Consider the following 27,923-nt stretch of genomic DNA (forward strand, 5'->3'; position numbering starts at 1 on the left):
CAGCTCTTATTGTAGAGATGTTTGGTTCTCCCTTCAGTTTTGCCAGAGTTCACCTCATATATTTTGGGGTACTCTGGTTAAGTGCATAGATATTTATGACTGTTATTTCTTCCTGGTTGATAGTCCCTTTTATTAGTATATAATGGCCTTCTCTATGTCTTATTATTTTTTTGTATTTCAAGTCTGTTTTGTCCAATATTAGCATAGCTAACCCTGCTCTTTTTTGGTTACTGTTTGCATGGAGTATCTTTTTCCAACCTTTTACTTTCAGCAGGTTTGTGTTCCTAGGTCTAAGGTGTGTAACTTGTAGTCAGTATATGGATGGCTTATGTTCTTTTATCCATTCTGTCTTCCTTTTATTGTTTGACTGGGGAGATTAATCCATTCACATTCAGTTATATTACTCTAAGTGCATATGTACTTCCACCATTTCATTCTTTGGTTTCCATATGTCATATCTTATTCTAGTCTGTGTTTTTGCTCTTTTGGTTATCCTTTCTGCTATTCTATCTACTATACTATCCTCCAAGCCTCTATCTCCTGTCTTTTGCTTTCAGGCTGTAAGGCTGCCTTTAATATTTCCTGCAAAGGTAGATTCTTTTTTACAAACTCTCTTAGTTTCTGTTTGTTTGTGAATATTTTATATTCACCTTCATATTTGAAGGACAGTTTTGATGGATAAAGTATTCTCAGCTGGCAGTTTTTCTTTTTTAGTATCCTAATTGTATCATACACTATCTTGCCTCTGCTTTTTGATGAGAAATCTACACTAAGTCTTACTGGGTATCCCTTGTATATGATGGTTTCTTCTCCTTGCTGCTCTCAGAACTTTTTCTTAATCTTTCACATTTGACATTCTGAGTAGTATGTGTCTTGGGGTAGGTCTATTCTGATTTATTCTTGTTGGGATATGCTGTGCTTCTTGAACATCTAAGTTCATTTCTTTCATGAGAGTTGGGAAATGTTCTATTATTTCCTCAAGTACTTTTTCTGCCCCTTTCCCTTCTCTTCTCTTTCTAGAACACCCATGACATATATGTTGTTGTGTTTTATGTTATCATTCAACTCCCTGAGCCCCTGCTCAATTTTTCCCAAATCTTTCTCCCTCTGTTTGTGTCTTTCTTCGATTTCAGTTGTTCTATCTTTGAATCCCTTTTTTCTTCTTTTTGATTGCGATGTTATTTGCCTCTAATGTGTTTTTTATCTTACCTCTCATGTCTTTTATGACCATTGGCTCTGTTACTTTTCTATTCAGGTTTTCAAATTATATTTATACTCGTTCAGTGTCTCCTTTTTGTCCTTTACCCCTTTAGCCATATTCTTTTCCACTTATTTATTTGATTTTGGAAATTTGTGTGCACCTTGTTGATTAGTCACCTCAAATCCTCCATCTCTTCTGGGGCTTTGAAAAATTCCTTTGCTTGGGACATTTCTTCCATTTTCTTAGTATAGCTTGTAATTTTTTGCTGATGTCTAGTCATGTGATTAGGATGTTGAGTTTACTCGGACACTCAATTTCTCTCTCTCTTTCAGGGTTTTAGTGGTGGGAGGCTTTATGTTATTAGTGTTGTTTGATTCTTGATTCAATCTATTCTGGGTCTTTCAGATTTTCCTTATTAGTTGTTGAAATCTGAACCCTAAACCTTGTATTGGGTCGCAGACCTGATTCCTAGGCCTTGGGGAGGAAGGTTGTAAAGGCTGGAAAAAGCCTCTCTTAGTTCTTTAATTTCCTCATGCACTTCCTTGGTGTGCCAGCAGATGGCAGTGTTTTGCAGACCTCTCATTTCAAAGCCTGGTCTGAGTTTGTTTGCTCTAATGTGATGGACAATCCTTCCTAGAGGTTAAGAGTCTTTAATTCAAACTTTCTCAGAGGTAGTTCTCCAACCTTGCCGGCAGCCCACTCCCTTTTCCCATGTAAGAACTAATTCTCTTCTATGTCCTCAACAACCAATCCTAGTCAGTAAAGAGGGAGATTAAGAGGCTTGGATCTCTTTAGTTTGGAATCTCTTTGTCTGGAGCCAACTCTTAAGGCAAAAAATGGCATGGCCCCACCATGCCTGTAAGGGCTCCTGGGACCCAGCAGTCCAAATTTGTGGGTTAAAAGCTGAGTCAGCCTTAGGATATGTCCCTCTCCCTCCGCTTTCTTGGGGAGGTGGATCCATGCCACCCCCTTTGTCTGTAGCCAATGACCCCAGTCTTGATAATTCAAGTGTCTGTAGTGTCGGGGAAGGCGGGTGTAGTTGCAATTGCTGCTTTTAACTCACAGTTTGCCATTGTGATTCTTTTCCTTTCCCCTCTCTCTTCTGGGCAGTGACCAGCCTTCCCCTGGTATCCTAAACCTTAGAAGAATTTTTTCCAGGCTGTTTCTGCTTATCTTTAGCTATTTTGGGGGAGAAAAGAGAGGCCCATGTCTTTCTAATCTGCCATCTTCCTGGAAGTCTGAAGAAAAGTTTTAAGAACAAGTCTTAGGCAGTGAATGTTCAATGAATTTAACAAATGTGTATATTCATGTAATGTTCATCCCAAACAAGATTAGAATATTTCCATTACTCTTGAAAATTTCCTTGTGCCCTTTCCTGTCCCCCCACCCTTTAAAAAAAAGAGCACAAAAAGCATAGTTCTAATCTTACTCTGTGTATATATTTTGTCTGTTTTTTTACTTCTTATCATTGTAATATTAATACGTTATGATGTAATTAAATATCTTTTTTTTTTTTTTAGGGATGGAACCTGTGACCTCATACATGGGAAGTAGGCAGTCAGCTACTGAGCTACACCTGCTCCCTAAATATATTTCTAAAACATCATTCTATGACTAATAGTCTATTATGTGGATATACTGTTGTTTACTTAACTCTTCCCATTTGGAGACATTGAAAGTGTTTCCAAATCTTCATTATTAAAAATAACACCAGCAGAAATATCAGAGAGACATTTTGAAGGAATAGATAAAATGATTGGCCAAACTGAATATAACTGATTTAGAAGAGAAGGAGTTAAAGAAAATTCTAAAGAGTTAGAAGGAGAGTAATTTCACTGACAGAATGGGGATGTAGAAAGGGAATTTACTTTTAGGGGAAAGTGGGGGCCATGATTATAAGATTGGCTTTGACCAGATTTAATTTGAGATAATAGTAAGCGGTCTGAGCCACTCTATATGTAACTTGAATGAGTGCTCTGGAAACAGAGATCATAGTGGAAAAGGTGAGAGACAACTGAGGATTGAGAGAAGAGCAGTATGCTAAGGATTGAGCCTTTCTCTATCTTGAGTTCTAATCCTGAATTTTTTGAGATTTGTATACTTTTTCATTGGACAACATGATGACTTTGAGGCCTTCATTTGAATTCTTTATTTAGTATCCCCATATCTAGATTATGTTTACTTTTCTATTTTGCTTTACACTAAGATCCTACTAATATGGTTGTTGCTAATTTTGAGAAGGAAGACCCATGTGGAGAGCTCTCATTTTACTTTGGCTAAGGTTAGAGTAGCTGCTATTTGGATTTCTTGCTCTTCTACTGGACTCTTTCCCCCCAAATATGGACATATTTACATAATTAAATACATGAATTAGCTGAAGTTACTGGAGAATGGAAGAAATAAATTAATAGGAAATAACTTTTGAGTAAATATGATGGCTTCAACAAATACATGTTTACTTCTTTTACCTCCTGACAGCTCATCAAAATTACTGAAAAAAAAAAAACTTCTAAGTACAAAGGAGATTAGAGAGGACATCTCAGAATCAATATTTTGGAAACTAGAAAGCAAATGAGCTGCTGGTTACTACCTTACGATCAGAGAAAGCTGAGCCAAATCAGTAGCAAGGAAATCTGGAAATAGGCAACTCATACCACTTTACTCTCCAGAAAGGCTCCAGAGAGTAAGGATAACCTCTGAGAGTAAGGATAACCTCTGAGAGTAAGGATAACTGGAGGCAGAAACAGAAGACTTGGTGGAAAGTCTGTATAAAATTAATTAGTGCATTTTAACTCCGCCTCCAACATGAGGGAAAGCAGGGCTGACTGAAAAATCACAGTGCTGGTAGGGACCGTTTTCTTTCCACCCAGATCAGATTGCAGCTTTAGCCTAAACCCCAGCCCCACCTCCAGCAGAGAGGAAGCTGGGTGTACCTGCATCAGCCTCTCTGGGCAGCTGCAGGCCATACCGTGAAGGACTGTGCCCATTCTACTCTGGCAATGAAAGCCACTTCAGGAGCTATTCTGTGGTTGGAGTTGGAAGCTTTATATCCCCAAAATGGGAAGAAGAGACAGTTGGGTACAGACTTAAGCTACTGATTAGTAAATTCCACTGGCTAAAATATAATCCTAAGACCAGCTAAAGTTTTAACCTGTCCAAGTCGGAAAGAGGCTATAGCCGCCATTTTAACTTCACCCCTGGGATGAGGGGAAGCAGAGCTAACTGAAAATAACAGTGAAGGTAGGGACTGCCTGCTTGCCACCAAGATTGGATTGCAGCCCTAGCCTATGTTTCGGTACCCCCTTTGACAGGGAAGAATCTGGGGGGCCTTATACCAGCCTCTTCAGGTAACTGCAGGTGCTTTTGGCTGACACAGACCAAGTAGTTGGACACCTGGGGCTCCATCCCCTCACCCTGATAAAGGAGGAGAGGAGCTCTGTTTCCTCGGCCTCTCTGGGCAACTGCAGGCACTTTTGGGCCACACAAACTGGTTGATTATCTTCAATTCTATCTCCACCTCTGCCCCTGCTCCTAGGATAGGAGGGGGCTGGTGTTTCCTCAGCCTCTTAGAGCAACTGTAGGGGCTTTTGGCTTGCACAGATTTGACTGTTGGGTGCCTGTGGCTCTGCTCCCACCCCTGGTGGGACTAGAGAGGGACTGGATTCCCCAGCCTCTCTGGTAACTGCAGGTGCTTTCAGCCCACAAAGATTGTATAATCAGACACCTAGAGCTCTATTCAAGCCCCCAAGAAGGATAGGAGGGGAGCTGTTTCCACAGCCTTTCTGAGCAATGGCAGGCACTTTTGGTCTGCACGAACTGGACTGGTGGTTGTCTATGGATCATCCTCACACCCCTGATAGGATAGGAAGGGTCTGGTTTATCCTCAGCACATGGACTGAAGTGCCTGTGGATCCACCCCCACCACTAAATGGATAGGAGGAGGCTGGTGTTTACTCAGCCTCTCTGGGCAATGGCACACACTTTTGGCCAAACAGCCTGAACGGTTTTGCATTGGTGGTTCCATTCCCACCCCCTAAAGGGCAGAAGGGACAATACTCCCTCACCCTGACAGGGAAACTGCCAGTGCATTCAGCCCATGCAGATTAGAATGTTTGGCACTCCAGAGGGTCAATCCCTACTTCTGGCAGGGAGGGGGGCTGGTGCTGTGTCATTTTACCTGGGCATCTGTGGTTGTTTTGGACCCAGACAGTCTTGACCTGTTTAACTTGAATGATTACACACAACTGTGGCTCCATCCCTACCCCTGGCAGTGGAGAAAGGTAGGAGAAGCTTAATTAGATCCTGAGGTGGTACAGGCAGCTTCAGCCTCCATAGCTTGCAGCACCAACTACATCCTCAGCTCAACCAGCAAGGAGAGAAAGGGCAAGAAAACCCTAAACTAAAGAGAGAAACTGCACTCAGAATAAATACATCTAGTAATCCAGATGCCAAGACACCAACAAAAAATTACAATCCATACGAAGAAATAGGAATATATGACACAGTTAAAGGAACAATATATGCCTCCAAGTGACATAAATGAGTTGAGACAACTAATCATAGATGTTCAAACAAATCTCTTTAATAAATTCAATGAGATTTCTAAAGAGATTAAGGACATTAAGACACTGGGTGATCACAAAGAAGAATTTAAAAGCATACATAGAAAAATAGCAGATCTTATGGGAATGAAAGGCAAAGTAAATGAAATTAAAAATACACTGAAATCTTAAAAGCAGTGAACATAGAAAAGAATGGAAAAAATTAAACAGGGTCTCAGGGAACTAAATGATGGCAAGAGACATGCAAACTTTCATGTTATGGGAATTCTAAAAGGAGAAGAGAAGGGAAAAGGGTCAAGGAATATTTGAAGAAATAATGGTAGAGAATTTCCCAAATTATTGAATGACATAGATACCCATGTCCAAGAAGCACAGTATATTGCTATCTGAATAAATCTGAATTGACCAGTTCTGAGACACATACTAGTCAGAATGCCAAATGACAAAGACAAAGAGAATTCTAGATCAGCAAGAGAAAAGTGATGTATAACATATAAGGGATACCCAATAAGATTAAGTGCTGATTTCTCATCCGAAACCATGGAGGCAAGAAAACAGTGTTATGATTTAAGACATGGCAAGAGAAAAACTGGCAGCTAAGAATCTTATGTCTGACAAGATTGTCTTTCAAAAATGAGGGCGAGTTTAGAATATTCACAGATAACAGAAACTGAGAGAGTTTATAACTAACAGAATGGCTTTGCAGGAAATACTAAAGGGAATGCTACAGGCTGAAAAGACAGGAGAGAGAGGCATGGAAGAGAGTGTAGAAATGAAGATTATATTGGTAAAAGTAACTAAGTGTCAAAAGAGTGGTGAAAACAAAATCCAAAGGTCAATATGTGTGAAATAAGAACAGCCTTTACAGTAATAACATTGAATTTTAATGGATTAAACCCCAATATAATGACACAGACTGGCAGAATGAATAAGAAAATATGAGCTATCTATATGCTGCCAAGGAAATCCAATGGATTGAACTTGAAAGTTTGGAAAAAGATATTTTCCACATGCCATTACCAAAAAAAAAAAAAAAAAAATCCAGAGTTTCTGTATTTAATATCAGATGAAACAGACTGTTAAAAGCAAAACTGGAAAAGTGGATGTGACTCAAGCGATTGGGCTCTTGTCTACCATATAGGAGGCCCAGGGCAAGCTGGCCCACTTGGAGTGCTGACTCACACGGAGTGCTAACCCACGCAGTGTGCTGGCCCACATGGAGAGCTGGCATAGCAAGATGTAATGCAACAAAAAGAGACATAGAGAAAATGAGAGACACAGCAGACCAGGGAACTGGGGTGGGAAACAGTAATTGCCCATGATTTCTATTATTCTTGTCTATCAAATATTGGCTACATATTGAAAAATTTAAATCAGATGTTATAAATTTTTAAACTTTTATTTTTTTGTCATTCATTTTCTTCAACTGCTTCTTGTATCATTTTAAGATGCTTTTTCTGCTTCATTTCAGAAATCAGATTTAATAGAATAGCTGCTCTGTCCTAGAAAGTCTTCCTAATAGATTTAAAGTATGAGATCAAATGTCTAACAATAAGGTTGTAATCACTGACTTTAGACATTTCCTTTTAAATTCTCTTTTAGATTTCTGGGTATTGTAAGACAAACCTCTCATAACTATCACAAATACATGTTTCGTAGTCCCATGTGGGCATGGACCTCTGTCTTTGGTTCAGTGAATGTTTTAAACCTCAAAGGTATAGAGGTTTGTGTACAAATGTATAGGTTGTTGGGGTTTTTTTTTTTTTTTTTTGCTTTTTTGTTTGTTTTTATGATACCAGGGCCAAGGATTGAACCCAGGACCTCATATGTAGGAAACTGGTGCTCAACCACTGAACCACATTGGCTCCCCTGAGTTGGGTTTTTCATTTGTTGCTTGTTGTTTTTGTTTTTGTTTTTAGGAAACATCGGGGACAGAACCCGGAACCTCCCACGTAGGAAGCAGGGCTCAACTGCTTGAGCCACATCTGCTCCCCCAAATGTGGTTTTATGATAAAAATGTGGGCAGCCTTGTTGGAGTGGCTTGACCACACTGTTTAGGATAACTGATATAGTCCTTGTCATGCTGCTGAGACCTGCATTTGTGATAAACAAGGGCATTATGGAGTTGTTTTGGTTCTAGGAATCCTGTTTAATTCAAGTGAACATGTTTGGAATATTAACTACTGGAGATTATCTGAAAATTATAATTGTATGATAATACATAGTAGTGACCGTCACATAATTAATATATGTTAGTAAGAGTATAAACTTAGACCTGCAGTGGATGGCCCATAAGCTTGGAAATTGTCATACTGATTTAATTAAAATTTTTACTCTTTAGAATTAGGTGCTAAGAACATGCCTTTATGATAGAATAAGGTATATTAATAGTTTCTTATGTTCAGATACCTTTTGAACAGTCATGTTCATTTACATAGGAGGCAAGGTTTTAAAACAAACTTTATACCTAGTCTCAAGTGGACAACTGCAATAGATTGTGGTAAAAATATTTAGTTTGGCTATAGTTAATATTACAATTATAATAATCTTTTATCACTTGTAACAAAGGTACCATCCTAATGCAAAATGTTAAAAATGAGTCAGTTATATGGGAACTCTGTGTTTTGTGCAGATCATTCTGTAAATCTATAACTTCTCTAATTTAAATTTATCTGTAAATTTTTAAAAAGAATAGTTTGGCTTTAGAAATGAATTACATTCATCTTTTGTGCTGACTCGTAATACTATGAGAATAATGCCTGATGACATAGCTTCAATGTTGTACGTCCTGGGCCTTCCCTCTGGTTTTAAAACACTTGATTAAATAATTTCTTTTCATTTATGGTAGATTATCGAGTGAATAAATAAATGAGTACACTGGATGAAAAAACTCAGGGATACCACTGAAATTGTTACTTGCATGTAGTCTTTTTTTTTTTTTTTTTTTTTAAGATTTATTTATTTATTTAATTTCCCCCCCTCCCCTGGTTGTCTGTTCTTGGTGTCTATTTGCTGCGTCTTGTTTCTTTGTCCACTTCTGTTGTCGTCAGCGGCACGGGAAGTGTGGGCGGTGCCATTCCTGGGCAGGCTGCTCTTTCTTTTCACGCTGGGCGGCTTTCCTCACGGGCACACTCCTTGCGCGTGGGGCTCTCACGCGGGGGACACCCTTGCGTGGCACGGCACTCCTTGCGCGCATCAGCACTGCGCATGGCCAGCTCCACACGGGTCAAGGAGGCCCGGGGTTTGAACCGCGGACCTCCCATATGGTAGACGGACGCCCTAACCACTGGGCCAAAGTCCGTTTCCCTGCATGTAGTCTTAATAGTGTTAGAGAAATAATGGATCTTTTAATTTGCTAGGAGGTTATCTATTTAATATCAGTCATATAGTAATTGTTTATTAGAAAATTTACTTTTTGTTATCCCAAGAAAATTCATTTTACAGCTGTGGTGCCATTATTTTGATATTTACAGTTGATCTGCTTGCAGTACTACAAATTGTATGAAATTATAGTTTCACACATAAAAGCAGGGAAAGGATTCTTGAGATCAGCTACTTTATCTGCTTTTCTCAAGGTTGGAAACAATGATCCATTCTTTCATTCATTACATTTGTATTAAGTACCTACTATGTGCCAGGACCATTTCCATGATACTCAATACACTTTGCCATTTTCTCCAAATTGGCTGAGAACACATAACCAGTCGAATAAGTTCTTGATAATCTAGTTCATCAGATCCATGCTGTCTCATTACTTATCCAGAGAATGCTTAGAAGTAAACTAAATAAAGCATGACAAGAAAGGCAAATACAAAGAAATGATAGTTTGTACTTAAGTTAGATGTACATGCCTTTAGAACTATCTGCTGTTTGGATTATTTATACAACTTGACCTTTTGATGTGATAACTGAGAGATGAAGTTTCTATAAAATCAGAGGTTTACCACTCTGTACAGGGTTATACATCCTTAAATCACCTAGAAAACTTTAAATGGAACTTTAGTTACAGCAAAACTAAAATTCACAGTTTTAATAACGTATCCAGACTTTCATTTTGTGAACATTTATTGAATGGCTAGTATGTGCTAAAAAAATGGATATGGAATGACATTGTATTAGCTTCTCAGGAGTTCTTGTTTAGTGGGAAAGACAAAAAATATGACAATAAGTAATTGCTGCAGCACATGATGGGTACTCTAAGAGTTGAGGAAGAGAAGTTTTCTGTGACTTTCTATCCAGATTTTTTACTATAGGGAAGCCTTTTTTTTTTTTTTCCTCCTTTCAAAGTTTACTTTCATGACCTGGGAGAGGTAAAAAGCCCTGTTAAAGAGTATAGTAAGTATACTTAATTTGGTTGGAATGAAAATGCTCATCTGTATAGTTTAGTGAAGATTTAAAACAAGTAATAAAATACCTTTGACCTTGTGGATTGTGGTGTATAGTTAACTGGTTGAAGAGAAATCATAGATTGAGAGTCATCTGAGAATTCACAAGATTTTTCGTAAAGATAATTTCTAATGATCATTGGAAGGGACAAAAATAAAATAATAGAACTGTGCATTTTTTATTAGTCAATAGGAAAAACATATTCAACTTTGATAATTTTTTTAGATAGCTAATCTTAAAAGGCAGTTGGTCCATCTGCCTTTCTAGAATAGTGTGGTGGCATCTTACAGTAACTGCTGGTTAGTAACTGTATCCTTGGAGCTTACTTTAGTACTTGTGCTTCTATTTCTTCATTCATAAATTGGCTATAATAATATACTTTTCTAGGGTTGTTGTAAGGATTAAATGAGCATGTGACTCTTAAAAGTGTATGTGGCATATAATAAATGCTCAACAAATATGTTTATAAAAAATATTTTTATCGAGTGACATGGCAGTTGTGCTTGTAGGAAACAAAAGTTTTCTCTACTTGTTTACTCTCTGAAATTTCTTATTTCTCATTAACTGTCCATCTCATGCTCATCTAGCTTTTGTCCATACCACTACTGTTCTTGTAGATCACTGAAGATTTCTCTGTTGCCAAATCCAATAGATGCTTCTCTGTGCTCACCTTAGTTGACCTCTGAGTTGACCTCTGGTATCCCAAAATCTAGCGCTTTTTTCCTCCCTCTTAATTCATGCTCCATTTCACTTTCCTTTCCTGGCCCCTTTTTCTCTGCCTGATTTCTAAATGTTAGGTGCTCAAAGGCCCTTTTGCTTCTCCCTGTGTACTCCCTTCTTTCTGTGTACTCCCTTCCAATATGATCCATTAACTGATGACTCCCTATTTGTCTCCAGTTTTGACCTCTCCAGCCCTAATGTTCAATTCAGTTGTTTAATTGCCTCTTCGATGTTGCTCTTTTAATTCATCCCAAACTGGATCTTCAGATCTCTCCACCAAAACAAGCAAAGAAGCTTCCCCTTTCCCTGTCATTTCTGTCTTGGATAAATGGCCCCAAACCTAAGACATATCTTTTTTTTCCCCCCAGTTCAATAAACTAAGCCTTTAATGTGCCAAACTAAATGAAGGGCTAGTTAGAAAGATCCACTTCACAAAAGGTTCAGGTTCCAAAAGGGAAGGCAAACATAAACAATAGAAGAATTAGGATGGGCAATGAGCAAAGCTCATCAAAGCACAGTGGGGCAAGAAGGTGGGAGTGGTTCATTGTCTGGAGGTGGTCAGAGAAAACTTCTCAGAGGAGGTGATGGGTAAATTCATCTTGATAGATGAGTAGGAGGTCCAACATTTCAAAGTGACAACAAAGACATCATAAGACATACCCTTAATTCTTCTCTTTACTTCACCCCATGCATCCAGGTCAATAGCAAGTAATAACTTCAGAATATATTTTGAATCAATTTATTTCTGTCTGTTTTCTCTGCCACCATCCTAATCCAAGCCAATATCATCTCTTGCCACTTTGACAGCCCTCTAACTTGCCTCCTACCTGTATGTTCTATATCTAATGACCAGAGTGTTTTAATTAATGAATTTATTTTTTAAAGGCAAATATCAGATCATATCACTTTTCTGTTTAAGATCCACTAATGGCTTCCCATTACACTAAAAATTGAATTGCCTTCCAAATAACCCATATATCCATGCCTGTTCCATTTTTCAGTCACTCTGATCTCCATTTTGTTCACCAGGATTGTTCCTTCTTGGTGCCTTTGCATTTACAATTCCCTCTTCCTGGGATTTTGCCACTTCAGATGGCTAGTTTTTTGCTGTGACTCATTCTCAGCTCTCATTAATTTATGGAGGACTTTCTGTCCATTCTGTCTAAAGTAGTTATCCTTTCATCTAACACCAAGTTCCTCTTAACACATCTTCCAGTTTATTTATTTTATAGCATATATCCATCTGAAATGATCTTGTTTACAAAATGCTTATTTGTGATACCTTTCTCCACATTAGAATGTAAACTCCATGAAGTTAGGTAGGTTCTGATCTGATTTTTTTCCTCCACTATTATATCTTCAGTGCCTGGAATATAGAAAAGCCCAATAAATGTCGAATGAATAAACCAACTAGATACTGAGGATACATTGAAAAAAACTAAGGAGCTTACATGCTGTGACAAAATGTCTTTTGGGTATAATAAGAGCATAGAGCAATGGCTGGTAAGGTTCCATAAAGGAATCTCCAAGCTAAGAAAGTTGTGAACTCTTGGGGAAGATGTAGAAGCACAATCCAGCTGAGGGATCAGAGTATTGCATAGGTGTGGAGGAGTGAAATATGGCATGTTCTGGGTATGAGGGACACTGGGAGAAGGAGAGCTGGGGAATTCAGAGCCCAGAGGGTGGGAAAGTGGAAAAAGCTGGAGAGACAGACTTTGTGGGCCCTTTTTTAAGGGGGCTAGAAGTGATCCTGTAGTCATTGTTTTCCTAAGAGTGGTTGGGAATTTAGGGTATCAGTCACCTGTGGTATTAGCAACTCATGCAGATTACCAGGGGCACTACCAAGCCGCTACCAGATTAAACCATCTGTCTCAGGTCTGGGGAGACTGCTTTTAACAAACCCTAGAGATAATTCTGATGCTACTCAAGGTAGAGAACTGCTGTGGTCTATACTGAGAGAACTGGGTAAGGTATATACCCATTGTTACATATCAGATTTGCCCTTTAGAGACCGCACTGGCTAGGGGCATGTGGAGCATGGATAGTAAGTGAATAGTACTGGAGCCTGAGCAGCCCATTAGAAGGTTTTTGCAGTTACTCAGGGTAGAGTAGTGAGTGTCTGGAGGTCTGGGCTTGTTTGGTACAGTGATTGGGAATGAGACTGCCTAGGTTCATATGGCTCTTCAGTTTACCAAATGTGTGACTCTAGGCTCAATTTCTATTTTTGTGAAATTGGGAATAATTACTGTACTGTATCCATTAGGACAGGGATATTTGTCTGCTTTGTTCATTACTGTTTTCCCAGTGTATAGAATATGTGTACATAGCAGGCATTTAATGGATATTTGTTGAATGAATAAACACATTCAGATTCTATGGACCTACCAAAACCTTTAGTCTTTCCCTTTTGGAGCAGCATATTCTAGTTCAGTATTTTCTGCTTTATATAGAAAGTCCAACAAAAGCATCTGCTGCAGTCTCTCTCTTCTTCTTCCTCCTTGCCTTCTGTACATATTTTCCTCCTCCTCACACTTTATTTTTTGGATCTGAGGAATGATTGAGTCATTAGGAGAGGATAAGTGAGTAAGAAGGGCAAGAAATAGAATAGAAAATTGAAAAGGAGCCCTGAGAATAGTAGCAACAAGCATATTTTATAAAATCATGTTAGTATAGGAAACATCCAGTATATACAAAAGTAACAGAATAGTACAATGAATCCTCATCTCTTCATTACTTTTTGAACAAACAGCATATAATTTGGATTGCCTATGGAAACGGACTACCTTGTTGATAGAAGTTTGTATTACAGATATATCTTATCCTGGACATCGTTACAGTTTTTAAAAGCAAACAAGGACAGGATAGATATGATTTTAAGGATGTTAGAAAGGTTCTGCAATATCTCTTTTGATTCACTCTCTGTGTCTGAAATTCCACCCTAAGGTCAACTGTAAATTTGCAAATTGTGAATAAGCCTGAAAGGGGAAGTAAATGAAGCCCATTAGCAAGTATTTATTTATATCTTGTAAATTGGTTGATTAGGAGCATGCTTGACTGGTAAATAACCAAGAGCAGGCGCTGGTGGAGGGTATAAAGTCATCTGAGTGGCTAAGTAAGGAAGGAGAAACGATACTACTGGAGAATGCAGTAAGGTCCTAGGCTTTTACTTTCCAGTTTTGCCCAGAGTGGGTACTAGACCCAGAGCCTACAGAAAGAGGTTCCAGTTCAATTTGATGAGCTCTCTATACCCTGTCATCTGGGTTCCCTTTGACTGACTGCAAAGACCTTGTGTAAGGTTGCCGAGGAGGTGCTTCTAGCTAATTCTGCTGCTTGTTTATTTTTAGGTGTCTTGCAATATATTCAGAACTCTCCCTCCTAGTGACAGCAATGAATTTGATCCCGAAGAAGATGAACCTACCCTTGAGGCATCATGGCCACACTTACAGGTACTTTGAACTGTCATTCGTTATAAAAGAAAAGTCCGTTAACTCATTAGCTGATTTGCATGGGAATTCCTTCAAGACCTTTATTCACCAAGAAATCAAATTAGAGTATATTAATGGAAAACTGAAGAATGCTTTTTATCCTCCTTGTTCTTGACAGTCAAGATGCCAAAAGGAAAAAATAGAAGTTTTGATGTAATGCTTTGGTGTGGTTCCTCTTATGTTGCAGGTCCAGCTGGCAGTTCTCATTGTTTGATAATAGCTTCTAAGTGGTCCTGTCCTCTGGAGGCTCAAACAAGAACAGAACTATTTTCACATTAATATTTGTTGGATATGGTTAGGTCACAGAGTACATAACTCATCTTTAGCAGTAGGTACCCTGGGGACTTTGTATGCTTGTCTTCATGATAATCACAAATCTGTTTCTTTAGCCTGGAAACGCAAAACCAACTTTCAATAGCTATTTCACAATGTTGCAAAGAAGAGTAACATCTGAGAGAAGGCTTTTGTGAAGGCCAATTTTATTCACTTGCACTGAGAAGACAATATTTTCCACTTGTACTCATGTGCCAGAGTATATTGGGGTCCCATCTGTATTGCGTTTACTTACACATATTGGTCATTTTTCATCCTCCTTTCTTGACTGCCATCTCTAAAGCTCAGCATTTCTCAAAAGGGTTGGAACAAGGAAATTTGAATGTAGAGAACCCCAAAGACATCTTTCCTTTGAGTCAGACTGCCCTCAGAAGTGGGGTGACATATTGCAAGGAGGGAAGGGATGGAAAACAAATGATATAACCTTATACATCTTCACTCCTAGACAGAAGCCACTGAATCTTTGTGGAAGTGTGCTCATGTTTGCTAGGTGACTCTTTGAAGAAAGTTTTGAAGAAAACTGTATAGCAGGGAGATAAGGCCTAGAGATAATCTAAGACAACGGTTTTTAACCAGGGGTCATGGACAGATTTCAGAGGGTCCATGAGCTTGAATTGAAATAAGTCAATCAATTATCTATTTTCTCTGACGTCTGATGTTGAGTGTCATAAAACTATCTGTTGCTACATTCAGAGAAAGGGGGTCTGTGGTTTTCACCTGAAACTGGCAAAGTGGTTCGTAGAACAAAATAGGTTAAGAACCCCTGTTCTAAGAGTTTACTTCCTCCTCCTCTTCTTAAAAGAAGAAATTTTACAGAAATTTGCAGCTTTACCTGTCCTACTTTGGCAACTCAAGGTTGCTACAGATAAACAAGCATGCTATTTCCTTTGGTTATGTAGAGTGTTGGGGTGGGGAGGCATTCTTTTCTCAACTCATTCCTAGGAATATTATACATATGTATTCCTTGCTACCAATGCCAAGATTGGGTAAATTGATTCAAAGTCTGTAGTTGATTTGCCATCTCCCAGATGTTTTGTTTTGTTTTGTTTTAGGTGCCAAACATACTATCTGCAGTCGAAGAAATTTGCAAAGTTATTTGTGCTTTTTCGTAGGTACATCTCAGACTGTGGCAAAAAGAAGGAAAAAAAAAGAATTTTTCTTTTGAATGGGATGAACTTCATGTGGTGTTTATACTTAATGCATGGCAGTGGTTCATAGAATTGCAATTTAGTCTGGAAGGAACTTAAAAAAATCTTCTCAGGAAAGTTCTATATGTTATTTTTGGAAAGGCAGGGAGAGAGAAAACTTGAAAGATTTAGCTTGCCTCTACACTCTCAAGAAGAGATGGTAGACCACTCTTGCCATTTGCAGTTTTTTTGAATTCTTCAAATTGTGACACCATAACATATAAATTTTCCCTAAAGTATAGTAAAGTTTTAACTTAATAGTTAAGTTAATCTTTAATGTTCTACTTAATGACTTTATAAAATACAGGACTAAATTAATTTAAATTTCTAAGCTATTAAATTAAATTCTGCCACCAAAAAAGAAGTCTAGATTATATGTCATTACTGTAGTAACATTTAATGTTAGTTCATTTCAAACCCTAAAACCAAAGTAATAGTGAAGAATGATAAAAAGACCTTTACCCTTTTGAATATAAAGTCACAAACCATGTTCCAAAATAGACTGCCTTCATCTGTGTTCACAGCCTGTTGTAGCTTATAATCATTCTTTTTTCTTCTGCAGCTCAGGGGGAAATGGCTGACTAATGTCCAATCACTTGAAGGAAACCTGTTCTTAAAATTCACAAATCAACCTTTACTTATGGTAAAGATGAGGCACTGGTGCCTTACCATCTGTTACTCTATGGAAGACTTTGTATAGGCTCCTGACTTTCCTCAAGAATCCTATGTTTCCTTTGTATATTTTCATTTTACATATTAGTCACCTTTCCATTTTCATTTGTTTTTGTTCAAATAAGAGCACTCATTGAATGTTTAAGAAATCTTTTTCTGGTCATAGGTCATTTATGTCATAGATTTGACCGTTCACTAAGTTCAGCACTTTCCAACCATCCATTTTTCTGACCAAAACAGCACTTTTTAAAGACTTTTTTTATGTTTCCTTAGCTCCATCATTAGTAGTTTGCATTCTCCCCTGGACCATATTTCACAAGGACACAAAGTGTTGATTACCAGATATCTGATAATAGTCAAGGACAACAAAGTTGCATTGAGTAGTTGGTGAGTGGTTAGCTAGGCTCATTCCCTAGCTAATTGACTCCTGCACCATTCTTTGATTTAAATTTGTGACCCACACAAAATCATTCATCATAACAAATCATAACAAATCATCTCTTTGGGAGATGTTTGAAAATAGAAGGAAAAAAAAGAATATTAAATCCACAAATTTTTTTACTCAAATGTATCAAGGGGTCTACTGTATGTGTATTATTTAATCTGTTTGTATTGGTTTTAAATGGGCATCCTACAGTTGTCATGATTATTTTTGTGTGTGTGTTTTCTGAAATTGGTTTACCTTTTCAAGTAGAATACAATTTTACAGGACTTATATTTATAATTCAGGAATTGTTTTTAGTACTTTATGCTGGAGACTGAAAAACAGGAATGTTAAAGTCTTTTTACTCATATTCCTTGGAGAATTCACTTACGTGATCTTAAAGAGTAATTTATCCGCCTATAAGTTCCAGTTTTTCCCTCTAGAAACTCAAGGGATTTGAGGTAAAATCTTTTCCTTAGATGTAGAAACATTTATGCTTATTAATAAATGTGTCTGAAGTGTTTCTACCAAACCATTTTAACCTAACTGCTTTCAGGGGACCAGAGGGGAAAAATCACTTTGCAAGTTCTGCTGGAAAGCTCTGCCAGCCCACAAATCAAGTTTGACAGATAAGAATCTCTCCTCTTTATATGAAATCAAAAGAGGGATAAAAGCTCTTTTATAGGGTTTTTCAAATAAGACTGGCATTCTGTTTGTAACACGAAGAGTTGAAAGATTAGTGTACTCAAAAAAATCAAAACTCTTCTGTAAAGTATGGGACCTTGCATTATTTTGACAAGAAGAGCATCATGTAAACCTTGACAATGTTTAGACCATTTGGAAGGAAGTCTTTCTTAATCAGAGTTTTGAGGAGAAAAACAGTTTTATAATGTAGTAAAATGCTAATATGAATACAAAATTTAAGTATCAACTCAAAGAGTCTGATGTCACAAGATTAGTATAGGATGCATTTAGGACAGTGGAAACTGCAGGTCCTTGGAGAGGCAGGCACTAAGACCTGCTTTTCAGTACCTGCAACATCAAACTACCCTTATAGTAGTACTACATTATTTGGTCTTTTCACTGTATTGACATTTGCACTAATAGTTATAAAGCAATGGTAGGTAAAACTGGTAGTGCTTTAGCATAAATGAAGGCAGTTGTGCCAAACTGGTCTGGTAGTCCTAGTATTCTTCAATGCCAAGCACTTGCAATTAAAAAAAAAAAAAAAGGAATAAAAGCTCATTCCACTGAAGAATGGCCTTGATGAAGCAGGAAAATTCATTAATTTTATTAAATCTCGACTCTTGAATACACAGTTTTAAAATATTCTTCATGCCTAGGTAGGAAGTATACCTCAGAACCTATATCTACTGTATACCAAAGTATAGAGCAGATGAAAAAGCACTTGTATAATTGTTTCGAGGTGCTAGCTAAACTAGCTGCGTTTTCCCATTAAACACCAGTTTTACTTGAAAAAGTGATTGATGGGTAGCTACGGTTATTATTTGGCAGCTATTTTCTCTAAAATAAGCAAGAACAAGGAAAACAATTGAAAGTATTTTTACCATTGATAAAATTAAGAGTTTTAAGCAAATTTTGGAACTAGAAGTTTAGAAAATTTTTGTCACCCTGAACTTGACAGTTTCCCAAAGCTTAAAGATTTTTTTTTTCACAGAATTGGAGATGATTTTAAATAATTATTTTTAAATAGTTTATAGCTCAGTTAACAAGTATTTTCCAATTGGCCAATGAATGGCGTTAGGAAACCAAGCACAGGTAAAGATGCACTCGAAGTGCAAAATAGACAACTGGATTTTAGTGTATCAGAGTATGAATAGTTCATTGATAGTTTCAGATTCCACAATTGCAACTGACCTTTAAGAAACTACTATTCATAGTTTTGGTGACGTATCAAAGAATAATATCCACAAATATGTGAAAAGACTATTAAAATACTCTCTCTTTTCCCAAACATTAGATCTGTAAAAGGCTGGGTTTTGTTTATATATGTCAACTAAAACAATATAGCACAACAGATCAAATACAGAAGCAGATGAGAATGTAATTGTCTTCTATTAAGCCAGACATTAAAGAGATTTACAAAAATGTAAAACTGCTTATCTTCTCAGTAAGTTTTTTGAAAATAAAGTTGCTTTTCACAAAAATACATTATTTATATTAACATGTATTGTTTTTTATTGTTTTAAAATGAAATAATATATACTTTAAATTTTCTCAGTTTTAATTTTAATTTTATAAAAGAAGACACACACAAATACACACACACCCTGCATAAACAAAAGATCTTTGGGTCTTCAGTGAGTCAGAAATGTGAAGGTGTAAGACCAAAAAGTTTAGGCAATGACAATGGCAATAGGTGCTAGTCACTGTTATATGTCATTCCCATTATACAGATGAAGAAATAGAGGTTCAGAGAAGTTAAGTGACTTGCCCAGAATTATACAATTAGTAAGGAATAAAGAGCTAGGGTTCTGACCCAATGTATGTCTCTAAAAAATTGTCCGATCTTAATTCCTGTTGTATACTACAACAGGATCTGATGTGGCATTTTAACATAGATTTGTTATGCAAAAGATCATAAACAATCTCTCACTGTTTGTCAGAACAGTTATTTGAGATTGACCATATTCTTTTTGCAGATGAAAATATTGTGACACACCATAATATATTGCTGGGAGGAGTGTAAATGGCCATAACTTTTCTGAAAGGCAGTTTAGCAATGAGTATAAGAAACCTGAAATGTTTAGATATCTTTGGACTTAGGAATTACACTTTTAGAAATATTTCCTCATGAAATAATTGAACAAGTGCTCACTGATATATGTTACATGATGTACACTGTGGCATAATTTGATATAGAAATAATTTTAAAACAACTTAAATGTCCAAGCATAAGAAATTGGTTAATTATGAATAATGGAAATATTTATTATAAATGATGTGTGATGGACTGCTGATAGCTATTAGGAATGATGGTTTAGATATTGTTGATGTAAAATGTTTACAATACATTGTTTAAATGATAAAAGTAGTTTAGAAAACTGTGTAAAAGTCTGTTTATAGTACTTTGGTGTGTTGTAGAAGTATAGAGAAAAAGGTGAGGTGTATACATTAAAATGTTAATAGTTGTTGGGGAGTGGGTATAGCTCAGTGGTTGAATGCCTGCTTCCCATGTAGGAGGTTCTGGGTTAAATCCCCAGTACCTGCAAAAAAAAAATGTTAGTAGTTGTAACTGTGAATGGTAAGATTATAGGAGATTTTTATTTGCTTTGTTTGGTTGTATTTTCTCATTTTTAGTTTAAAAACTGATTCAAGTTAAAAGTTCTGAACAACATAAAAGCAAATATGAACCATAGCAAAGACTAGCATGGCTGGTAGGTTGACATTAAAACCCAATTTTCCTAAGCCCTAATATTAGTTTTAGTGTTACAGGCTTTTCTTGGTTTTTAATACTATTCTCAGTGGATCGTATTTTGAATTTAACTATAATCTATTTGTTGCAGCTTGTATATGAATTTTTCATACGATTTTTGGAAAGCCAAGAATTCCAACCCAGCATTGCCAAAAAATACATAGATCAGAAATTTGTATTACAGGTATGAAAATTTTTTGTAGTTGCATGTATTTGTTACTCACTTAACAACACTTTAACTCATTTTCTCTTGAAAACAAAATATTTGTTAAAACATCCTGCAAAGACAGTTATATCATCTTAGTAAACAAATGTATGTACGTAAGTGTGAATTTCTATTATTGCCTACTAAAAGTGATAAGTACCTTTGTAATTTACTGTGGTAGAAATTAATGACATTTTAAACAGTGAGGAATGCTAATGACCAAATCCCTGCAGTTTTCTTTCCTAAAGTTTAATTAATAAAGGAATTTGATTTATGTAACCCTGGTTTATATGAATTCTTACATAGCTTGTAAATTTATGTTTACATTAAGATTTCTTAAGGAGCTATTGCATAGATCTGTTAAAACTGAATAGGCAAGCTTAGATAAATGATCAAAGTTGGAGTACTGGAGAACTTTTACTGCTGAAACACTTTAAAATTTCCCTGAAGAGATTAACCCTCACCTGTACATTTGGAAATCTCAGGGTTTGTATTTTTCTTGATTTCTCATTTTGCATTTTATAATGATAGTCTACATCTTCCTTTTTACTTGGGATTTGGGGCCGTTTCATGGCACTGAGGTTTGTTGTTTGTTTGTTTGCTTTTAGGAGATAGTGGGAATTGAACCCAGGACCTTGTACGTGGGAAGCAGGTGCTCAAACCACTGAGCTACACCTGCTCCCCATGACACTGAGTTTTTAGAGAACATTGCCTTGCTCCTGTTGTATACATTTGTGTATAAAAAAATGGATACTTGAGCAAACTGATATATGGACCTTTGTACCTTATTTCCCAGTGATATATGGAACTCCTCATCTGGGAAAAAATAGCTGTCTATCTCCTAGTGAGGCAGTAAACAGAGTTTTAAATTTAAAATATTGATTTGGTAGGAAATTGATCTTTGTCTGATAACAACCTTCATGATAACCTCATTCCCCCTCCCTAATTAAATTCATAAATTCAGAATTCTGCATAATTACTTGAATCATAGCTAATATTTTGACTGTTTTTGACACTGAAAAAGCAGGAGTTTTGTATGATTGACTCTAATAGATTGCCAGGGACAGGCTAGCTCTAGAGAGCTGAGGGCCATGTGAAGGCCCCTGAAGCACCCTGGGTAATGTGACTGAGGGAAGTCAGTCCAAAGTTCAACTGTCAGCTCAGACCTGGAAAGGTGCTCTGCTGTCTTGTTTATAGAACTCATTAGCACCTGTAACCCTAGGTACATGAGGCAGGTCATCAAAACGCCATATATTTAGGTTACATTGGTACCACACTGGTGAGATCATATGATATTTGTTCTTCAGTGGTTGGCTTACTTCACTCCACATAAAGTCTTCAAGATTCATTCATGTTATCCCATGTGTTAATACTGCATTCCTTCTCACAGCTGAGTAGTATTCCATTATATGTATATACTACATTTTGCTTAGCCATTCATCTGTTGATAGACACAGGTTGCTTCTAACTTTTGGAAATAGTGAATAATGCCACCATGAATATTGGTGTGCAAATATCAGTTTGTGTCCCTGCTTTCAGTTCTTTTGGGTGTATACCCAGCAGTAGGGCAGCTGTATAGTTAGCTTCCTGAGAAACCATCAAATTGTCCTCCACAATGGTTGCACCATCTTCATTCCCACCAGCAGTGGATGAGTGTTCCCTTTCCTCCATATTGTCTCCAACACTTGTAGTTTTGTTTTTTTTAAATAGCCGCCAGCCTGATAGGTATAAGGTGATACCTCACTATAGTTTTGATTTGCATTTCCCTGATATCTAGTCATACTAATCATCTTTTCATCTGCTTTTTAGCCATTTATATTTCTTCTTTGGAAAAGTGTGTTGTGATCTTTTTTTTTTAATAAGTTTATTTCTTTTTATATACCAAGCATCTTCATTACTTCAATCTTTTCCCACATTAATACTGTCCAGCTGCCTACTGGAAAAGTAGACATATATATGCTGTTTGGTATCTTGAAATAACATATTTAAACCGAACTTATCACCTTCCTCTTCTGCTTCATTTTGATGCTCCCACTGTTCAGAATATTTACCTTTTTTTATTTTAATTTCTCTCCCCTTCCCTGCCCCCCCCCCCAGTTGTCTGCTCTCTGTCCATTCACTGTGTGTTCTTCTGTGTCCTCTTATATGCTTTGTCAGCAGCACCAGGAATCTGTGTCTCTTTTTGTTGCTTCATCTTGCTGCGTCAGCTCTCCGTGTGTGTGGTGCCACCCTGGGCAGGCTACACTTTTTTTGCGCTGGACGACTCTTCTTATGGGGTGCACTCCTTGCGGGTGGGGCTCCCCTACGCAGGGGTCACTCCTTGCATGAATCAGCACTGCATGTGGGCCAGCTCATCACACGGGTCAGGAGGCCCTGGGTTTGAACCCTGGACCTCCCATGTGGTAGGCGGATGCTCTATCCATTGAGCCAATTTGGCTTCCCATGACCTTCTTAATAACTTTCTTAGTAGTCCATAGAATTAAGGCTATTGTACCAATAAACAAATATATTAATGTGTATATTTCTGTTGTTATATATGCAAAGATGTGAGTTTTACATATATCAAACAATGTAGAAAAACACATGCACAGCCCCTCTTTTAACTAAGTTTTAAAAAAAATGACGAACTTGGAAAAACATGTACTGTATATATTACAAAAATGAATATATTTAATCCATAAAATGCTTTTTTTTAAAAACTCATACATTAACTTTTTTTTTAAAGATTTATTTATTTCTCTCCCCTCCCCCCCCCGTCATCTGTTCTCTGTGTCTGTTTGCTGTGTCGTCTTTATCCGCTTCTGTTGTTGTCAGCGCGCACGGGAATCTGTATTTCTTTTAGTTGCGTCATCTTGTGTCAGCTGTCTGTGTGGGTGGTGCCATTTTTAGGCAGGCTGCACTTTCTTTCGCGCTGGGCGGCTCTCCTTATGGGGTGCACTTCTTGCGCGTGGGGCTTCCCTACATGGGGACACCCCTGCGTGGGATGGCACTCCTTGCGTGCATCAGTACTGCACATGGGCCAGCTCCACACTGGTCAAGGAGGCCTGGGGTTTGAACCGCAGACCTCCCATGTGGTAGACTGACGCCCTAACCACTGGGCCAAGTCCACTGCCCATAAAATGCTTTTTCAGATCAGATATAAAAAATCACGTCCCAGTGGATAGAGCCAAAAACAGATACTTCCAAATACAAATGGAATATAAACACATGTAAATACATTTATCTTTAGTAGTCCCAAACAAATTAAAATAGCAAGTATCATTTACCCATCAGTTTGGCAAATACCAAAACAAGTTAAAATGAACAAATATTGGTGAGAAAGTAGAAAAATAGGTAATCTTAAATACTAAGTAGAAATTTAAGTTGGTATATTCGTTCTGAAGAGGAAATGTGATAGTATTTTATCAACTTAAGTTTTGATGCAGCAATTCCATAGGTGATAATCAGATTTGTACTCAGAGATATGTGTTCAAGTATATTGAATGCATCTTTGTTAATAATTATTTTAAAAATTGGAAGCAACTTATAAGTTCCTCAGTAGGGGTTGGTTAGATAGACTGTAGAAAGAGCTAACACCATATTCCTGTTCATTGCCTTGAAAGGTATTAATATGTGTAATGATCTTCACTTTCTAATTTTTTATTTGTTTTTTGCATTTAAAAATGATGAGCTTAAATGTTATATTCACAAAGAATAGTAGACATATTTCAATTGCAAATATGTTCTCATTTTTACTGCCTTGCATTTTACATAAATCTCAGCTGATTTCATGCAGTAAACCTCCTGAGACTATATTTTTTTAAAAATAATTTTTAAAAATTTTTTATTTTTATTTATCTATTTCTCTCCCCTCCCTTCCCACCCCTGGTCATCTGTTCTCTGTGTCTATTTGCTGTGTCTTCTTTGTCTGCTTCTGTTGTTGTCAGCGGCATGGGAATCTGTGTTTCTTTTTGTTGCGTCAGCTCTCTGTGTGTGCGGCGCCATTCCTGGGCAGGCTGCACTTTCCTTCGCGCTGGGCGGCTCTCCATAGGGGTGCACTCCTTGCGCATGGGACTCCCCTACGTGAGGACACCCCTGTGTGGCAGGGTACTCCTTGCGCACATCAGCAGTGCGCGTGGGCCAGTTCTGCACGGGTCAAGGAGGCCTGACGTTTGAACCACAGACCTCCCATGTGGTAGACAGACACCCTAACCATTGAGCCATGTCCGCTTCCCCCTGAGACTATTTCTGCAAGGCTGAGCACCCAACATTTGTTGTGTTTCCATCCTTTTATCATTTGTATATGTCCTTTTAAAATCTGAAGGTCGTTAGCAATGTTTATGTGTTGCTTCGAGAGAACCTTTCAATTCCCCCTGTTTTTCTTCCTCATTAGGAAGCAGTATAGATTGGTGGTTAAGTGTGTATACTGGTTTGAATTCAGGTTCTGCCATTTATTAGTTGTGTGACCTTGGTCAAGTTATATAACCACTCAGTGTCCTCATCTGGAAAATAGATGTAAAAAATCCATAATATTAATAAAATAGTAATTATAAGGTTGTTATGTAGATTTGATAAGTGGATATATACACAGGCACCTAGAACAATTCCTGATGTGCTAAGCATTCAGCAAATGTTACGCTGCTGCTGTCACTACTAATTTTATTAGGGTCATTTCTTGTTTTGAGAGCCTTCTTTAGCTATACATTCTTTTGTAGCTTCAATTCATGACTAGCGCTCGTTATATTATATCTAGGGTGTTGTAAATATTTTGAAATCTGATCTTTGGACTCTACTTGCATGGTCTTCTCTAGCTGTTGAGATCTCTTAAGATGTTATGTGTAGTCTCTCTTGTTCCCGAATTCCCATAAATTCCACTTCACCAACTGATGTGTTTCATTCAGTATTGGACGTAATTGTTCATCATTCCCAGGAGACGTAATTTTTAATATGTGAAAACCAGAGATAGTGCATTCAAATCTACGGAGACCAGACAAGTAGTACATGATGAAGTGGTCTGGGAGTGATGGAAACTCTGGTGACCTAGTGGGGTTTGGGTTGGGGTTGGATCCTGCTGCCAATCTGTTTCTTTGACTTTTAGCTCCTAAGTAAATGGGCCAAATTGTGGTTTTTTAAGAGAAGCTAGAAATCCCTATGTCTATATGCGCCAAACAAAATAGCCCATTACTAATTACCTTTGGAGAGTTTGCTGCTTTTATTCAAGAATGGTATGAATATATGACTCACTTGAATTTCATTGCTATTTTATTACCATGGATTTATAAAACCTGTAGCGTTTTTATATACTCATCCAAGTCTTTACACAAGAATACTGTCAGAGATTTACCAAAGCTTTTTCAATTCATTGCATAATGTACTTGTGTCTATTATAACATTGTTTCTTTTAGACATAGGTAACTTGGCAACGGCCCTCTGTAGGTCTAAGTGTGTAGAATTTGCCTAGGCTTATGGAACAACTTCATCTAGTACCAGTAAAGACAATTTTCATCTGTGTTAGAACTGATGGGAAATGTTTTTATTATTTTTCCCCTATTCTTTAGACTAAAAATGAATTGTCAAGCCTTGAATATTTCATTGGGTGGAGTGTTGTGTCAAGAGTCTAGCAGCATATTTCTAGAGACTGTTGTCAGCCACTTTACAAATTTGAAAAGCAGTCAGTGGTTGCTAAGAAACATACTATTCAAGTATCCCCATAAACATATGTACTGCTGGAGATTGCTATTTAGTAATTTTTACTTCCCATTTGCAATTATATTTAACAGCAAGTTACCATAATTATCACACAAATTATGCAAATCATTCAGCCTGTCCTTAAAAGTGACCTTTTGTTACTGTATTTTTTTAAAACTCAAGACAAATTGAACACCCATGTAAACACAAACAGTGAACCCTAAGTTAAACCATGGACTATAGTTAGTAGAAAAGTTGTAAAAATGTGCTTTATCAGTTCTAACAAATGTACCACATCAATGCAAGGTATTAATAATAGGGTTGTATGTGGGAATCCTGTATTTTCTGAATGATTGTTCTGTAAACCCAAAACTTCTCTAATAAAATAAATGAATAAATGGAATGGAACAACCCCTCCCCCTCACAAATAATAATTGGATACTGTTAAAAAAATTAAAGTTCTAAAGTGAACTCCAGGAGGCCTTGAATCTCAGCAAGTTCTTGATTCTGTCAAAATGTGTAAATGTTTTAACTTAAAATATTTAAAATGTTAATTTCTTTCTTAGCCTATAGCAAATAAAACTTTGCAGACTATTTTTCTACTGGGAATTTTATCAGTAATCAGTGAACAAATTGGACATAATGGGCTAATGTCCAACTTGTAACTCAGAATGTCCCAAAAAAGGATTCTCGGTAATCCACTGACTGCTACATCCAGGACCAGCTTCCGGGGTGTGCAACCTGTGCTTGGAAGGGCCTGGTATTTGTTTAATGATCTGATCTTGTTGTCTTATAATTCTTAATACTTTGTGATCAAGGAACACTGCATTTTAGTAATGCATTGGGCCTTGCAAATTATGTGACCATTTCTTGTCTGCCCCCTAGTAGTGCATCACTATTTAGCACAGCAGCTCTTTCATCTTTTTTTGAAGAGCTGACAAATAGGTTCTCTTAAAAGTTTAAATCAGAGGGTTTTCTTGAATCACATAGAATGTTCAAGGGAAAAACATTAATTTCTCTAGTTTTCTTCTCTAGTGCACAGAATGTCTGAAATTAGAAAGCAAATAAAAGCGTGTGACTTGGCAAAGTTGTTCATATTTGCATGACTTATACCTTTGAAATTTTTATACTGGATTTCCATAGTGGTCTTGAAGTCAGAATTGCTAGAAGCTTATGATGCATGACCTTTTTTGGTCCTTTGTTCCCATGGTGATTTGTCAGTGGTTCCCTATAGGTCGGTTCATTTTGATGGTGTTGATATGAAGTTTTTGCTCTTAATGATTTTTTAAAAATAGCAATTTTAATTGTTACCTAAGTAATGTCTATTTTTAAAAGACAAATATTTTTATATAGTTTATAATGAAAAATAGCAATTCCTTGTCTCATTCCCCAACCCAGAGTCCCATTTCCACATAAAAGTCTTCCAGTTGCTTGTTTGTATTTATTTCTGTATTTCTATATAGCATCTATCTTAGTTCCCTAGCTGCTAAAACAAATACCATACAGTAAGTTGGCATAACAAGAATTTATTGCCTCATGGTTTTGAGGCTTGGAGAAGTCCAAAATCCAGTCATCAGTAAGGCATTACTTTCTCCCTGAAGATGGTGGCATTCTGGGGCTGGCTGCTGACTGTCTTGGATCCATG

At 37.2% G+C, this 27,923-nt stretch overlaps 1 protein-coding gene across 4 annotated transcripts in view; it reads left to right on the forward strand.

The window, feature by feature from the left end:
* Positions 1–27,923, forward strand: part of PPP2R5E (protein phosphatase 2 regulatory subunit B'epsilon) — a 193,611-nt gene that overhangs the window by 122,935 nt on the left and 42,753 nt on the right. For 3 of the 4 annotated variants that reach the window (XM_058293304.2, XM_058293303.2, XM_058293307.2), the window contains exons 4-5: positions 14,214–14,315; positions 20,498–20,590. In XM_058293304.2, the coding sequence (XP_058149287.1) occupies positions 14,214–14,315; positions 20,498–20,590 (195 nt within the window). The remainder of the gene's footprint in view (positions 1–14,213; positions 14,316–20,497; positions 20,591–27,923) is intronic. The other variant, XM_058293306.2, reaches the window with a different exon arrangement.

Source organism: Dasypus novemcinctus, chromosome 3 (assembly GCF_030445035.2).
Source record: "Dasypus novemcinctus isolate mDasNov1 chromosome 3, mDasNov1.1.hap2, whole genome shotgun sequence".
NCBI classification, from domain to species: domain Eukaryota; kingdom Metazoa; phylum Chordata; class Mammalia; order Cingulata; family Dasypodidae; genus Dasypus; species Dasypus novemcinctus.